The 18,574-nt window shown below is 39.1% G+C and overlaps 1 protein-coding gene across 2 annotated transcripts in view; it reads right to left on the reverse strand.

Annotated features, from left to right (window-relative positions):
* The window catches only part of adcy5 (adenylate cyclase 5), a 55,905-nt gene extending 37,691 nt beyond the window's left edge, over window positions 1–18,214 (reverse strand). For both annotated transcript variants that reach the window (XM_087803507.1, XM_087803506.1), the window contains exon 1: window positions 16,641–18,214. In XM_087803507.1, the coding sequence (XP_087659633.1) occupies window positions 16,641–17,564 (924 nt within the window). In that variant the 5' untranslated portion in view covers window positions 17,565–18,214. The remainder of the gene's footprint in view (window positions 1–16,640) is intronic.
* Between the last annotated feature and the right edge of the window lie 360 nt (window positions 18,215–18,574).

The raw sequence follows: 18,574 nt of genomic DNA on the forward strand, positions 1-18,574 counted from the left end.
TGGTACAAATGGATGAATGAAATGTATATTAAGTCAATTATTGGCATTTGTTTCAGGTGTTGCTAAGGTGCACTCTGCAGACAGAGAATAGAAAACCCTGAACAGTAATATATATTAAATCAACATGATTTTATTTTAGATGACAACATTAAGTTGTTAAATAATAACGTTTTTCTCCCACGTGGCAGGTGACTTTGTCCACAGTCAATCCCTAGGAAAATACACACAAGGTCCGTGCAGGTCAGGTCAACACCTCCCATGCCAAAAATGTCACATTATGAGAAACATATTTTAGATCTTTAACTGTAAATCAATTCAAACAAACACTTGAATGTATGCTCAAAGTCAGAAGAAAACATTACAAGGCCACCTGGGTAGTTCAGCTAGATCTTTGAAAATAAAGTTTATCTGTACATCTCAATATCACAATATATCAATTTCAATCTCATTTTACCTGGCTCAATCGTCAAATGGAGGAAGGGTGATAAATCCTGGCTGTCCTAGCAGATGTTTAAGCTGAGTCAAACCAGGATCTTTATATAATAAACACCAGATATGTGTGAGAGAGGAAGGAAAGTCTAAAAGTAAATCCTTGAGAGATAAAATACCAACATACCATTCATACCACCGCGTACACTGCTGGAATAACATGGAGTGCAGGAACATGTGCTCTTGTTTTCAAAAATATATTTCGGCCAAATATACACAAAAGAACCGACTTTAAATCTCCAGAAAAATTATCTCTTTATTATGATCAGAACACCTTAGTAAACCTGACAGTAGCCCGTGGTGCCATATTATATCCTTCTGCAAACCCAGCAAAAGAAATTCTCTGTATTATCAACACCAGAAAAAAAGGTTAAACCCAAGAGAAAGCCCAAATCATCCAACAAATCTTGACATCATTCAACACTATATGAGACCAGGGGTCTCAGTGAGCCTCCCCCTAAGATAACTCGAAAGCTCCCTTAAAAATATTATTATTATTGTTATTATAATTACTACAGTTATGGTTTTCTTTGTATGGTCCATATACACATAAAGGAGTTTTAAGAATACACTTCTTCTTCATCTTCAACATGTTTGTTTGTTCTTAAATATGTTTAAAAAGTATAGAATGATGTTTATCCGAGTGTGTGCCTAAATATCTTTCTTAAGCCTTGTGTTGTCTCTGGGTCAAGGTGAACAACCTTCCTGGCGTTCAGAAATACATATGCAGTGACGGAGGTCGTTCACCTTGACCCAGAAACAAAATATTAATTATTTTTCAGTTTTTAAATATCATAACATAAAAAAATCCCAAATGCATTACGAAATCGTACAGTAAATTAAGTAATTAATAAATATGAAAAAAATAATTTCATTAATTTGTCAAGGTCCAATTTTTCAGGTTTTCCTGATTTGTGTAAAAAAGAAGTGTAAAAATATGTTTTTAGTACAGCATGTGTGCACAGGAAAGAGACGAAGCTAAAGAAAAAAGTGTGAAATGAATCAAACTGACGTGCTTGTGGAGCTCGCAACTGTTTTCACGGATAACTGGCCTTTTAGAAAATGATTGGAATTAAGCATTAATCCTCGTGGATGATAGACAGCTAGTGTGGACCTGTTAGCCGGTGAATTATTCAGCCTTACAGTCTGCAAAAGCAGAGGTTCAAACTGAGACCTTATAAGGACAGGTGCAGAGAAGGGGAGTCTTATCACACCCTGCCTCGCTTCGCTTCTCTGCCCTGCCATCGTCGCACATGTGGGAAGCATCTCTGGAAGAGACATCTGAGGACTTTTGACAAGCAGCCACAAAATAATGATAACCTCAAAGCAGAAGACATCTGTAATTACTGAGCCACTTTTAGCTGCGTCCAGCTAGACTCCTCTAAATAAGAAAAGATAAACAGACTCAGAGACACGTCTCCCTCTGTGGTGAGAACAAATACTCCTGGACAACGGATCGTTTCTCACTTGGAAACTGTTGTACGTCCACGCAACGGTCAGCTGTGAGCCGGTACAGAACACAGTAGACATTAACATATGAATGATGTTGATGGCTGAGGAGCACATGTAAACTGACAAGTGCAGGCAAAAACAAAGAGTCTTTGTTTGAAACACCCTGTGAGAGGGGCTGAGTTTAATGTTTAGACAATGAGTCTGATGAATCACATCCAATGAGACATGAAGACATTAATGGACAGACGTATAACTTTAATTTGACAGACTTTTCAAATATATACAGTATTCAAGGGGTGCTCTGATACGATGCACCTGGGTGTTTTTGGTCTTTATTCACGTGTCAAACTCAAGGTCCGGATAGTTGGCAAAAGAGTGGCAATAGCCAGTGTTTAAGGGGGAGATTAGGAATGTCAAAAATTATACAGAGACTAATTGTTTAAAAAAAATACATGGACAATATTAGGATTAATTGAAGAGTAAAGACAATATCCACTCAGACTCCTACTTCCTGGTAAGTACACATTGACTGATGGCTGTCAGGAAAATGCTGTTACACTCCTCACTCAATAACAAGATATAAGACACACAGTGCGATAAAAAGTGGACATATCCGCAATCCTTGAGAGGTTTCTGTGTAGTATTAACAAGTTTCCAAGACTATTTGTTTGAGTTAAAAAGGGTGTGTTTAAAAAGAAAGTAATCCTGATGTACTTAAACAAGAAAAGGAAATGGTTGATGAATAAATAGATAGGACGTTAAAATTACTTGCCAGACGACAGCTATTGTAGACCACCAAGATATCAGAGATTGTGGCTTAAGGCTTGAAGAAAAACCCCATAAAAACCGAGTGCAGACTTTGTTCCACTGGACTCTCTGAGAGACCTCGGATCTCCACTAAAATAGCTGTGAAAGCTCCTGTCCACGTGTGGACGCTTGTTTAGACAAGGGGTAGCAAGAACTCCTGGAATATTATTCAAGCAAGATGAATTAAACAAAGTTGTTCAACAATCTGATAAATCCTTCAGTGTAATGCAAACTGATGGAACAATTCTGTTGACTTGTTGGGGTCTACGAGAGGGATCAGTGCCCCATATTATTCTGTGGTGCCATCAGCGTGCAGCAGGCTACTGTCGCTCACACATCACTATAGAAACATGGAGGAAGCTGTGGGAGGAAGAGCGAGCGCTGTAGCCGAGCGGAGATCTGTTGGTGCATCAGTTTGTCTCTTGGAGCCTCAGCAGGACTTCTCAGGGATTATTCCATATATAAGCAGCTTTCACTTCGGCGGTGAGTCACCTCCAAATCAGAAGAGCACATTACTCTCTCTTTCCCCGGCTGACCTGGAGTCAGCACAATAGATTCTCTTTTTTTCTGGTAATAATGGACATACTTTGCGCAATTAGCATAATGGCACATAATGGGCCCAGTGGACTATCCGTGCCACCTTCACAATGGCAGCCTGTGAGGATCACTCTGGAACTGCATGCAAGCACACTGTGCACCGCAGCCTGCTGCTCTTGAGCAACGCTTTCTGGAGAGAGCAAGGGCTCAAACCGACACACTGACAAGAGAGCGGTTATTTAATGACTCACTTTTGTCTTCTATGGGTGTACTTCCTGGTGACATTTGAAGCAAAACTTCTTTTTACACAACTGGACAATCATGTGACATGTTTCTGATCCCATCATTCTGGAAACATATTTGAACAAATCATACCCAATTTAATTCTCTCTAATGGTCTAAAGTGCTTTACAATAGTCTGGAAACATCGGAAATCACATTTATTTTGATGAGCACTTTCATCATTTATCCACATCGTGTTAAGAGGCCCACATCTGTCTGCTGCTTCTAGCATCTCTAGACAATCCCCATCCCTCCCCAGCTGCCACACTTCTTCCTCCTTTTGTCCCATTCATTATCCACTACTGTCCATGGATGAACTGGTTCTTCCCAGTAAAGATAAAAATCATGATAATAAGTTACTCATCTTTGAGTCACAATTTTGAGGTCACGAGAGACTTCCCGGATTGATGACGCCGTGTGACAAACCTCAATGTTTGAACAATCACAGCAGAGTGGGTGAGGTTATGGTAAACAAGAATTAATATCCAGAAAATGGAAGGGTTTTCAGTGTACAGTGGGCATTTTCTAATGTAAATATTTAAATGAAAACAGAGTTTTTTACAAAGAAACCCATACCGATGAGTAGAATAGAGCTCCAAGATCTATTAAAGAGATACTAAAATCAATCTATCAGTTAAAGTTTTAAGAAATCTGTAAATCTTTTACAATTTTTAAACAATGGGGTGCACAGCTACCAAAATATCAAAATAATACAAATGTGGATTTATGTTTTATTTTTTTATTTTTATTTTATTTAATCTTCACTTAGTTATTGTTCTTGTTTGTCTAATGTAGATGTTATTGCAAAATATGTGAAAAATCAATAAAAAATGAGTGAAGAAATCTTTTGTTTTATGCAACATGAATCATAAATCATACGAGTGATTGATGAATGAATGATTTTTACTTGTTTTATATGTTGTGGTTGAAATATGATTTTTGGATAGATATCTGAACCTGAGTGAATTTAATGGAAAAAGATACAGTATATATTTCCACTTTTTTAGTACTTTATTACTAATTAGAAACATGCAACCATATCAACAGAAATTGGTTAATGTATTTCTTTTACTAAATATGGAAAGATTTCTAATAACAAAAAAAACGGTCAGAAAAGAGGTAGAAATAGTCGAGTTGAACATTATTAGCTCTTCGATGGCACTGGTTTTATGATTCTCACGATGAAAAGCCTTTTCCCCAACCCCATCCATTTCTGTATGTCCAGACATAACTGCTGGCACAAGAGTGTTCTCACAGACTGTGCCGTCGCAGCTTCACCCAGCGTCCCCAGAGTTCAACCTAGCCACTCGTACAAGAAAAAGTGTGTGAATGGTGCAGATGTGCTCCTGGATGTTTCTCAAGTGTCCCAGAAGAGAGTCTACGCTCCACTGCTCTGCTCTATTTTTAACAAGTGCTGTGTCAAAGCAGTGTGGAGCAGATGTTCTGAGCGGGACAGCAGACAATGCACTGCACATGGCCTGAGCTTGAGTTTCAAAACACTGTAGCAGGGAACACTTAATGACATCATACAACAAACTTCAGAGGAATTACTTAACCAAAAAAATGATTAACACTTACATATTAGCCAAGACTGCAAGAAGCCGTCATTGACATGTAAAGTATAAAAAGTAAAGGCTATGTTTTAATGTAATGTGATTGTGTTACCAGTTTAATTAGTGGAAACACTTTTTTTAAACAGAAACACACAAATGATTGTTTACCTGGTGGTCACACAGATAGAAGAACATAATAAGGGTTACACCCGAACAATCACATCATCTGATGAAAAGTGAGTTTTGTACAGACACATACAAAGTACAATAGAGGTGCAAGATCAATTTAAGAGACACCTAAATCTACAAATGAGTTGCCCTTTAATAAAAATAATTAAAATTAATAATAATAGTTTTGTTGTTTGTTTATTTTTAACCTAGGTAATACAAGTCGCGCTTAAAAACAAGAGACAAGAGAATAGAAGTCAATGAAATCAATATAACTGATTAAAGCAAAATGTCAATTGTTTTGTTTGGATTATAATGCAATGATATTCTGGACTTTTTGTAATGGTATTACAGGTTAACAGAAAATACAGTTTTCATTAAATCTGTGAGTCATTCATTACAAGAATAGAGCCTGTAGGGAAACATCTACTTGTCCAGATCTATCAGCAGCATGCAATTTAGCAGCCTCCGACCGTTCTGTTACTTTCTGTCATTATGGCAAATAAATCCAGGCAATAATCAGGTCTCAGTCTGTACTTTCACGTCAAACCCCTAGGACTTGCCAGGGGAAAAATCAATACCATATTTCTCTTAAAGGATCAGTCAGGATGTGAAACAAGTCCCTGAGTACATTATCAAAGGATGAAAAAGCGATGTTGCAGAACTCAAGGGATTTTTGTCCACACAAACAAATACAGGACTCATCAAGTAACAGAAACTCGATTGATATTTCAAATATAACGGCTTAACACCGTTAAAATAGAACCTCAGTTTCAGTGATACTGTTAAAGGTTTATATAACATACAATCTGGCTGCGTGACTAATGTCACTTCATCACTTCAGATCAGCTTTACTGATTATACATATATATGCATTTCAGATCAAATCTCTTCCATGCAATTCAAATCTGAATCATAAATTAACTGTCAATAATACTTAGTAACAAAGTATCTCAATGAGGTGTCTTCATCTTCTTCCATAATTACACACTCAAAAACATCCAAACACACCTCCATGGTGCTGGTCTGAAATGTCCATCTTGTATTTAAGCCTCAACCAGATGAATTCTTCCGGAAAATAATTAAACAAGTCTATATTTAAGCTTGTTTGTAGCAGAATCTTACAGGCCAACATGCTACACAGAAAGTACTACGGGTAAATATTGCGAGTGCTTCCAGTGTAGGCAGTAGGCTGACTCAGGTATTTGGATGTTTTTAAGTGTCAATTTGGACGAAGTTGAGGTCAAAGACACCTGAGCAATAGCACTATGTATAGACCTGTAAACTATTTATAGTTTTATTTTCTAATGATTTAGACTAGTCTAAAATAATGCAGAATGTAAATGACTAAAACCGAATCTCTTCAAAACAATACATTACTTTGTGAAGACGTTTTTCTTCTATATCAATCTAATGAATCTGCTATAATCCCTCATTTAAATTTATGAAAAAAACCTCAAGATAAGGACTTTTCTCAGGTTTAAATGGGGAAAAAAGATAAAATCTCAATACGAACGTTTAATCAATTGAAAGCACTATTAGCACAAATTACACTACCAATACCAATACGGTACACATGTGGAAGAAGAGAGATACTAAGGTAAGGGTTGGTTCAAGGCTTTGAAAACCTCAAGGAAGGATATGTACACCATGTACCCTAGTCCATGTTTTCACAAGGATTTGAAAGTGTGATAATTTTTTCTATTCAACCCATTCAAAAAATCTTAATTTTTCCCCAGGGAGCAGTTTAAGGGCACCCAGACAATAAGTCAACAAAAGTAAACTACCAACAGTGCAATTTAGAATGAAAATGTATAGCTTGAATCTTTTATCCTTTACTGGATGAGGATATGAACATGTGACAATCATTTTTGAATTGCCACTTGTATTTAATATGGAAGCTAGAGCTTGGAGTCCTAGTCTTCTATCAGCTGAATAGCAGCTATTAAGACATGGATCTGTTCTTATTGGCTCCACCAATGTGAATGACCCGCTCTGATCCATTGATTATTATTAATTATTATTATACAAAATATCCCAAAAATAATGCCTCATTGCCCCATTAACAATATAAACAATTACAATCCCACTGTACACTAAATGTGAACGATGGCTCAAGTGAAAAAGATGCGAAAAGGCCATAAAAACACAAGAGTTGTAGGAGATATAAGTCATTAGATTTACCATCACTCGTATCATTTACCATCTAAACATGTAGCACTGTGCAACAACACCTAGGAATGTGCTCTGGTCTACAAACCAACGAAAAAAATGTTAACTTTATTTCAACAAGGGGAGCAAAAAACAAAAATTATGTTTTAGAAATGTATTGACATGTGCCTACTCCATGTACAAGTCTACAAAATTAATTTTCTACCCACGAGGAGCACTACAGTCCAGAGCACATGATTGCAGTGAGAAGAGCCTTGTTCTATGAAGCATGAGACTCCAACCAAACAATCAATACAGCTAAAATAGAACATGGCAGAATTCAGAAGATCCCAAAGGCGACCAGCTTCAGCTTAATATAGAATTACACTGCATGGCCATAAACAGAAAGACAGATAATGTTTGTGTGATCTACGAGTTCCACAAACCACTAAATATTGTATGGTGTTCCTGTCATTTACACAGGGGAAAAAAAAGGTTAAACCAGAGAAAGGAGGCCTGAGGGTTCACTGAATGATCTGCAGTGTCCCAGCAACACACACAGTGGGGAAACTCCATCTTATCAGAAACCATGATTTCAAGACCAAAATCAACCTTTCAGAGATTTGAGCAACAGTAGCTTGTCTGTTTGACCTGACCACAGCAGTCAGCCTTTGCATCCCATGAGCATCAATGAGGCTGGGCTACCCAAGAACCTGTGGCCAAATAAAAATTATTCCTTTATTCAACTTCTTATGACACTTTCTGACTATTGTGCTGCACAATCCTAAACTTTTTTGTGTTTGGTTGGATGGGTGTGATGTGTGTTTGACATTAATGCTTTGTGTGCTAGTGATTTTCTCTTGAGATCAAAACATAATAGATGAACATCTTTTATTATAGGGATGAACATTTTAACTTTCTAATTTCCCTCAGATCCACCTGAAAATGTCACATAAGAGGATGACGTTAAAATATCTGACCTGCTTATCATTTACTGTAGGCCAGGGGTATTAAAACTCAATGTGTCTTGTGTCTTTATATTCAACATACTCTTTTACAGTAGAGTAAGAGTCTGATTGCAATATTGCCTGATTCAGACATGAGGATTTTGTTTTTTGATGCAGCAGTTTCAAGGTAAGCATAAGGCAATATCTTTTTTAGTGACAGTAATGTTTACTTTGTGAAGGACAAAACACACAGAAATGTATAATGAAAATTAAAACCAATTCTGTTTGTTATCATGCAACCCACAGCAGAAATTAAATCTACTTTACAAATGTATTGTGACTCATTATGTTTGCCCATTTTGACCATTTCCAGGCAGAAATATCCATCATCTCTAATTGACTGTGTCATTTTTCACTAACTAGTCTGCCCACCTACCTAGGTACAGCATTCTACATACCAGAAAAGCAGTGAACCAACAGCTAAATACTGCTCAACGGAGGAAAAAACTTCCCTAGACAACAACGACGACATATGTTTTTGCACAAGAACAAAACAGTGTGGCTCTTTTACGTCTGCTCACATAATAAACAGTGCACATTGTGCAACAAGGATGCTGTATTTAACCGCTCAGTTAAGTGTTGCCATGGAAGCAGCTGGTAATGAATGTGTTATGCAGATAGTGGCAATTGTTCAATTATTACTGCACCCTAGGGCTACATGCATCTCAAAATTGCCATTTTAGGTCTTCTGATTGTGGAGTTCTTAGTCGGTTCAATGCTTTGCATTGGTAGATGGTGGTGTTAGGTGGACTGTCCTCACAAAACTGAATAGTGTTTAAATCTGATTCTTACAGAAAAAGGCCCTAAATATACTGATAACACGTCTGCTCCGAATTTAACTACAGACAAGATTTATTCAGGGTTGAAAAGGATGTTCATGAAAGGTTAACTCGATGTTACCTACAATTTGATGTGAAGGGGACTTGACGTGATTAAGTACTTTTTACATCTTGTCGAATGTGTCCAGATGTACAGAACATGTTATTCCATCCACCTTTTAGTGTTCCCTTTGCAATAAATATCAGGGGAAACTAGGGCCATCCATGTCTTTAGACAAGACCCGAAGTTAAAAATAAATTAATATAGTAATTTGAATACATGTTTTCCTCATTTACATATTACATTTACATATTGAATCCTATTGTCATTAATCCTGACATTATAGTGACATTGGGTGTTTATCAAACAGAATCACCTGTCTCTATTAAGACCCAGGCTTGAATCCAAGGTAAAGTCAAAGCTATATATATTTTGGTTTTTAATAAAATAATATAAAATTCAGAACCTGCAGTTTCCCTGAGGCCTGACAAACATCATCTCAGCAGAGTGGTGGGAGGGGGGGATTTAAATGGCAGATGGCTGTAATGCTGTGGCTAGTTTTGTGCCATCACCTTGTCAGGGTGGTCTTTCCTAATCGCTGTAAGGCAACTGTACGTTTTAAAAACTTACATTAACTTAAAATAACGTGGAGAATGTATCTTGGTGCAAAGTTCTAGTGATGTGGGGTTTTGGTGTTAAAGGCTCAACTGTGGAGCTCCCAGATATATGGTAAATATTAATAAAATGTAATAAGGAATTTTAATAATCAAGTTTGTCGGTCATTTCAATTGACCAATTAGTTTTAAGTGTAACCTTGGAATTGTGACATTTGCGTGCCAAATGGTTTAACTGGGTGGCAAAGAAACGTTTCGATTAATGGATGTCTGAATCATTAGAGAAGTAGTCTCTGTGGAAGGATGGATTAGATTTACCAGAACATGTACATAATACATGAATAGAGTTTTAAAATTAGTCTTATTATTCGGCCGAGAAGCTGCTTATTATTTAATGCAATCTAACTCGTTGCAATTACTGAGGTTTGCAGATTTATTGAAGTGGGACATAGATATTAAGCACTGTGTAGGAGGGCAAGATAGAATCAAAGAAAAAATGTATACCATGAGCTGTATAGTTCATTTAATTGTCTTTTTGTACTTCATTGTTGCCATTTTTCAACTTATCTTTACCTCATGAAGTTTTTTGCTCATGTATTTATGACACATATTTTTAACTGACTGTACTTCACAATATTCTACTCTATATACTCACCCTTTTATATGAAACAAAGTTTATCTCTTGCCATCTTTCTATCTTTTTGCCTTCAGTTATACTTTTCTACTTCAGAAAATCATTTCCCCTTGTTGTGCGTTACTGCATATGTTGGTCTTTATATATTGAATGACTGTGTACTTTTTATTATTGTTTTATAAGCTTTTTTTCATTGTTAAAATTTATTTGACTTTTTTTATTTGTCCTTTTAAGCTCATTTGGTCAAGGTGCTCTTTAAAAAGGTCAAATGTGACATTAATAGGACCAAAGAAGGATACGGCCAGAAGACGGCATGGAAGTGCTGAAATGTTCAAACAACTGTTGATCTATTGCTTGTATTGACCGTGTTCAGTGTTCTAGTGACAATAGGATGTGTTAAGATCTTTAACTAAAGAAAGGTGGACTAACAACAGCTCCAGCACATCTTTAAATAGTGCTATAAATTAAAGCCAAATCAACATTTTTATTGATTTTCGTTCTCTACTACCCTCTCAGATAAATTATTTTAGCAGAACCAGTATGAGCAGAACCTGCCATGATGCAACTAAACTCCAACAAACACAGTACCATTGGAGAATGCATCAACGTGTGAGACAAGAATTCGTGTTCAGGGTTTTGCACAAACAGCAGTTGTCAAACTCCCGGTCAGACCCAGTCCTTTATAAACACGCGAGGAGGGATTTGCTAAAAAACAACAGTGTGATGAGGAAAGAAAAATAAATACAGCAGCTCGTTCCCACACACTCCCATCATCGCATCAAATAAGATGCTTTAGCAGAGAACACAAATAGATGTTCAGAAGAATAATTAAACTTTTTCTCTAGTGTGGGAGCAGGACGGTAACATTTAGCAGAACACTGCACCCGTATCGCTGTATAATACAATTTTCTTCTCTTTTATGTTGATCATCTGTATGTATTAAATCAATTCAAATAGAAACAAATAAACAACAAAATAACTGTCATTATGAATCTAATATTTTCCCTTGAACTAACATATCTTGAGACTTGCATCACATTACCATCTAACTTACTAGTGCTAAGAACTAAGAAGTACCATCACCCATCAATCCTCTTGATCAATCGATCACCGTGCACTGTGCAGAGGTGAGTAAGAGGAAGCAGATATACAAGAAAAACTACCCAATACAAGGGCATTCCCAGGCCAGCAGTGAGCAACAATCTCACCAGGGTCTCCTCGGTCGGCACCATTGCCTCCTCCACCTTGAGCATGACTGTAACACTTTGCTGGGTGGAGAACAGCAGGTATTGTAACAACTTGGAATCTCACTTGATGTTCCGAGTAGCTCACAGGTGACAGAGCTTCTCTTTCTATCTCTTAACAAAAACACTCTCTGGAGTCGTTTGACCTTTTAGTTCATAACTACAGGTGAAGACAGTAAAAGTAGCAGATGGACAGAGTGCTCTGCTTATCCGAATGAATTAGAGGTTCTTTTTTTAAAGGGGTTGGAGATATTCTCATAAAGATCAAGACAGTTGAAATTATGAAACAAATCTACCACCCAATCAAAAATCTAGGCTTTGGTTTGGGAAAAACCCTATATTGTCTCAGGTTTAACTACTCAGTAAATCCATAGTTGAGGTCTTAACCCTCTAGCATGATGATCAACATACACACGATTGACATGAACATAATCATTGTCGCTCAGTGTGCTTCCATTATATTATGTTATTCAAACTGCGGTATAAGTGTAAGATAACTGTTGTGATTCACAAAAGAATTAGGACCATTATTTCTATTGTTGTGGAAAATATGAATACCATCTCACACAGCGTATGACATGTGACAGACTGATTACAACTTTGAATTTGAAATGTCACTATATGACTCAATTATAATCAGAAACATTGAATTTATCTAGCACGACAGAAATGCCAGAGCTGATTGTCAGATTTGTTTCTCTGCCTCTCTTTTGTCACAATTAAAGTGTAGGAAATGTATCCAGGTGGTGGAGACAGTTGATCAGTGTTGGCCAGACATGTTGTGCATATTAAATATGAAAATAAATTATATTCCAACACGCTTTTTTAGAGTGTGTGAAGAGTTCTTAACAGTTGTTGCCAGTTTTAACCAGATTTGCTAAATTAGTGTGAACTTGCTGAAAACCCATATTGACTTAATTTACCATGTCCATATTGTTGACTTTTAAAAATAATCCATGCAACATATTTTCAAACCTGTTGCAATAGACGGTAAAACAAATTTAAAAACCTCACCGTTCTAAACTTGAATTATGCAATGACACGTGCTTATCATGCATCTCATTTATGGTGTGTTTTCTAAGAAACTCCTTTGGCGAAAACATCAAGTTGATGACAAGTTTACAGAATCCCAACAAATTAAAAAAAAAACCTGTCCTACTTTTGGTGTAGAAACTAGATGTACTGTAACTGTGTTTGTCTGCTGAGTAATGTTTGAGTAGTCAAAATAAAATTAAAATTTTAAAATTTCCTTTTAATGAAGCGATGATAATGTTCTGACTACACAAGATAGAAGAATGTCTCTTGTTTGCACACAACTATTTATAGCTTGCCTTGATGTAAATCTTTCCTCTGAGTTTAACAAGAGTATGACACAATTGAGGAGTTTGTGTTCGGTTTTCATTTAAACCATGATTTAATCTCGTACCTGTACTTTACTTCTTTACAGTTGAGAGGAACTAATGTGAAAACCCAACTCTCCTGACTTATCCGTTTTAAAATGTTGAATATTCTTTTGGTAAATTGTAATTTACAGTAAACACATATGCAACAGCAACCATTACTAACTTGGTAGTCTTTCTGTATGACATATTAAGCAAGTAAGTAATTTATATTTGTAGAGCGACTTTCACAGACCATGGTCACAAAGCGCTTGGACAAAAAAAGTACACAATTAAAAATGATTGAAAGGAAAGTGACAACACAGTGACAAAGCAGCAGCCCCAATATAATAAAGAAAAAGCCTGCAATAGTATTCAACATCATTGTGTCATTTTAAGAATCATGCTCATTTTCACAAAAAATGAAGAAAGTAGACGGACGGCATTATTAATACAAATAACAACATTACTGCTGTGGATGTAACAACAATTATAGATTCGATCTTTAGTTAAAAGAGTAAGAGAATGTATCTAGTACTACCCCAGCAAAACACAGAAAGCCTCCTTATATCAACATAGCTGTATAAGATGGATTATTTAATGATTAGATACTTGGATGGATAGCTAGAATTTTAATGATCCTGTGGAGAAATTATTTTGGTAAATTGTGAATTGAAAACACAGAAAACACATATGCATCAGCGACCATCTCCTATTTGGATAGATTTCCAATTCATCCCATCCAAAAAACCTTGGGATTGCATAATAACAAGTGGGTTTGACTTGAGGGTTGACTTGACTCGACTTTGACTCGACTGAAGAGGGTGGTTGCCTCAAATAAATGGCCACAGTTTGATCGCCTGATCATTATTCAACCAACCAAAACTCCACCTTGTGACTGAAGTTTGATCAAATCATAATGTATATCTGTGACTGTTGGATTAAAGCTATTAAAGATGTTAGACAGTCATGGCGGGTGAGTTAGAAGCCAAAATAATTGCAAAAAGGAAAATGGAAGCAAAGCGGTATAAAACCAGAGCTTTATCAGATTTCATTAAAACTGAAACTCTGGTTATTGCGCCTGATGATAAGGTTCCAGGGTTGAGTCAGTACTTGGGTGACTTAGGTCAGTCTGTCAAACTGAGCCTGAGAAACCTGGGTGTTGAATTTGACAAAGACATGTCTCTAGAACAACACTGCAGAAAACTGACCAGAAACTGTTTCCCTCAACTGAGAACATCTTTAAAGTTAGGAAAATGGTGTCACAACACAATTTAGAGCTTATAATCCATGCGTTTGTGTCTTCTCGTTTAGACTATTGTAACAGTTTATGTTGGTGTCTAAACCAGAAGGAGCTGTCTCGCCTGCAGTTAATACAAAACTCTGCAGCGAGAATTCTGACTCGCTCTAGTAGAAGAACTCGCATTTCCCTGATCCCTAAAACTCCAGTTTCTTTTAGGATCAACTTTAAAATTCTGTTTCTTACTTTCACAGCTATTCATGGTCAGGCTCCTCCTTACATCAGGGATCTGATCCAGCCTTACACCCACGCTCAGTGGTTGACAACATGGTCCTTAATGCTTGTCATCGTTGTTAATCATTCTACGATAAATACTGAACTATTGTGTTGTTTTATTGTCAGTTTCACCCCAAAACATGTGCATGTTGTCCTCATATTTTAGAGCAATCCTATGTGCTGTGATCTCCGTCAAAGGGGCCCTCTCTTCATTTACCAATATTTTATCACAAATGCTTTTCCATTTTAGCGACGGCCTCCACTGATGAAGACAACTGTTGCCTCAACTCGTTCAGAACTTCATCGCTCTCATACTTGAGGCCCTATAAACAAGAACCCATTGCATGACGACTTGTCTCCAGGCTGCAGTCTCAACTCACCCATTGAATTCACAATGCAGCTTGCTCAATGCGTTTTCCAAACTCATTCCCACTGACAATATATAATTTTGAAAAGTTTTACAAAAATAACTACAAAAATTAAAAACCCACTTCCGTCTCAGATGTTGAAAAGTGATAACATACATTACTTAAGTATTTAGATCAAGCCTCTTGAGAGAAGCATATCAACTCCACATAGACAAACGTCTGGGACATCAATGGGAACCATTGTATTAAAGGGAAACTAACATCTATCGTCACACGGTTCTACTCTGCCTCCCAGCTGTACGATTCCAAAAATGTAACCACAAGACCTTTTCAAGAAGACAGGACAAGGGTCGAAGCCCGGGACTTCAACAGAAGATGCATTTAGAAGACATCATATGATTTAGTTGGTCCCTAAACAACAAGCAAAGGAAATTAAAGTTAAAAAAGTATTTTTTAAATTTAACTAACAAGGCAAATATGGAGAAGGAAACAATTAAGACAGGCAAGGTTAATAATGCTGAGCTGTCAGCAAACAAAAACCAATTAAACAAAGCTTGAAAACCAATTTAGGTGGGAAACATTATAACTGATGAAACCCAAGAGCTCGGAAGGAATGTTTATAAAAAATATTCAGGCCATAAAAATACCACTGGAGGCATTTAGATTTTATGAGGAACACAGAAGTAACAGCAGCACATTAACTCTATTTCCCAAGCCTGGACAGTAAGCACATTATTAATTACCAACTTAGAGCAGAGATTTGCAGCGTTAAACCCCTCATTTAAACAATAGATTTTAATAACATCCTAATTTACCTGACAAGAAATGTTGCGTGTTGTACATAATTATCGAGTAATGAGACTTATGATTTGAATTTGTTTCTTTGAGTTTGTGTGCACTACGATTATGCCTCCACCGCCTCTAAAGGAATTCATTAAAAACTTGATTAAAGCCATCTAAAACCATAAACACATCTTATATCTTAGATATGCAATCTGTATTTTTGTAGCTTATCATGAGGACAATGAGGGATTCGTGCACAAGCAGAGTGATGTTGTTTAATGTAAGTAAGTAAGTAATTTTTATTTGTATAGTGCTTTTCCAGACCAGGGTCACAAAGCGCTGAAACAATCAAAACAATATTCAACAAAGTATATACTATAAAGGTCAAGATAAAACTGATAACACAACAGGAGTTCCAGAAAAATCAAGGAAAAGCCTGAACAAATAGAAACGTCTTAAGATGCTTCTTAAAGGAGTCAAGCGCAATAATGTGGTTGAAAAGAAAATTGGGCTAACAAAACAATTAATGATGACAATTCAATAATCCTCAACTTGCTGCTTTTTTTCCATACCAAGCTCATCATTTAAAAATAATAATAATTATCACTTATTTAACTAATTTTGATACTGATACAAAGTTTATTAAACTTTATATTTATCCCATATTTTATGAAATTTAAAATAATTCAAAAAATGTGTTTTTGCAGTAAAACTAAATGTTATTGTGCCAAAACTTATACATTATTTCACCATTTTAACTTAAACTAATCCCAGAAAACGACGCAGGGGTCTCCAGATCTCAGGGCACATTGGTCTCCCAGACAGTGATCCACATACCTGCTTCCACAGAAAGCGGTCCTCCTCGTTCAGGACCCAGGACACCACCACATGGATGGCGGACAGAATAACTCCAGTGACCACCGCCGCGCGCATCCTGACGGGCAGCAGCGTGTAGATGACGTGGATGAAGAACACGGTCCACCAGATCCCGTCCGAGGCGCTCCTGGGCCGCACCAGCAGAACTCCGATCACCTGGACCACCAGCACCACCAGGATGACCCCGTAGCACGCGATCCACATGTGGTCCTGGTGGAAGCCGTTCCTGTTGCAGACCACCATGAGGACCAGGAGGCTGGTGATGGCGCAGGAGAAGACCACTATGAAGGTCACGCTGGGTCCGGTTCCCCCGCCGGAGCAGTGGAAGATCAGCATGACCGAGAAGACCAGCACCAGCACCCCCATCAGCATGGTCAGGCTGCTCTGGTTGAGCCTGAAGAAGTACCGCTGGTACAGTCGCTCCAAGTTCTCCGAGCGGAACTTCTTGGACCTGAAGATGTTCATGACGCTGCTGCAGCAGCTCACCAGAGAGAAGTCCACTTCGGGCATGACCTCGTCGTGGGTCGGGGTCCTCTTCGTCCGTCGCTCCTCCAGACCCAGCTCCACGGATCTGGCTCTCACCTCGCCCGGAGGACGCCGAGGAGACCCGCGGAGGTGGTTGTCCTCACCATGCTCCTGCCAAGCGGACCGGGACCTGAAGCTGACCCTGCTGACGGTGGAGGTTCTCCCGGGCGGCCGGCGGTCCAGATCATCCTCCTCCTCCTCCCTCCAGCGGCTGCGGGTGCGAGTGAGTCTCCTGGAGTACGGGCGTCCGTTCGCCACAGACCCAGCCTCTCCCCACGCGGATCTGAGCTCGGTGGTGGTCCCTCCCCTCAGACCCGGAGCCCCGACGCCTGGCGGGCTGACGCTGTTGGACCTGGACATGATGGAGCGGAGTCAACGCGTCAGGGGGAGTTGTTGTTGAAATCCTGGGGGTGGGGGGGGGGACCCCGCTCCGACGACCTTGTGACGTGGATCCATGAGGGATTGAGAGTGAATGGGGGGGGGGCAGGACCCCCTGGGATGTTGGGAGCCTCGGGGGAACTTCTCAATTCCAGGTGGGTTTAGCTTCTACATCATTGGGCCCAATTATCCAGCATCCATGGAGACCTGAATCAATCACAGCGTCACGTGGGGACGGGTGTGATGGGTCGGAACCCGACCCGGGTTGATACTGTCCCCTCAAGTCCTGGCGCACCTGTACTGACCAAGGCGTGGACTGGAGGAGGGCAGATCTCACCAAACGAGCCCCAGACAGGTCGACGGGTGAGCGAGATGACGCCCCCGGGTGAGGTCCACTGCTGACGGTCACCAGTGATGATGTCCTCGCGGGTCCACTCGTGATCCTGGTTCTCCACGGATCCACTGCGGCCGAGGCGGCGGGAGCGCGCGCGTGTTTCTCTCTCTCCCTCAGGTCCGTCCCGGGGTCCCGTTCGCCCCCCGCGGCTCGCTCGGTCCAGACGTCCAGGAGGAGGGGTCGCGGGTCCGCATCATAAACACGTTTACCAGCGGTTTTTAGCGGCCATTCAACCGACGGTGCTTCCTGTGGACGGCTGCGGAGGGCCTGCTGTGATTGGACGAGCGGGAGGAGCGAGTCGTGCTGTGATTGCGCGAGAGACACGTCAATCAAAAAAGGCGAGGGGCTCGAGACCACCGGATGCTCTCGTTTGAGTTGGAGGTGGGCGGGAGTTTGGCTCCCAGCTGGAGACACAGGAACACGTGACACACACCTTTTCAGCTCCAAAACACACAGTGAAGGTGTTTTTAGAAAACGAGCCGCAGATGCGACACCTGGAGATGAGCTTCTGTTTTTAGACTCTCATCCTCATATCTTTATCAGTTAAAGTCACCTTTATAAATGCATCATCTAAATCTATACTCTTTGACCATCAGCT

This window comes from Callionymus lyra, chromosome 12, assembly GCF_982586985.1.
Source record: "Callionymus lyra chromosome 12, fCalLyr1.hap1.1, whole genome shotgun sequence".
NCBI lineage: Eukaryota > Metazoa > Chordata > Actinopteri > Syngnathiformes > Callionymidae > Callionymus > Callionymus lyra.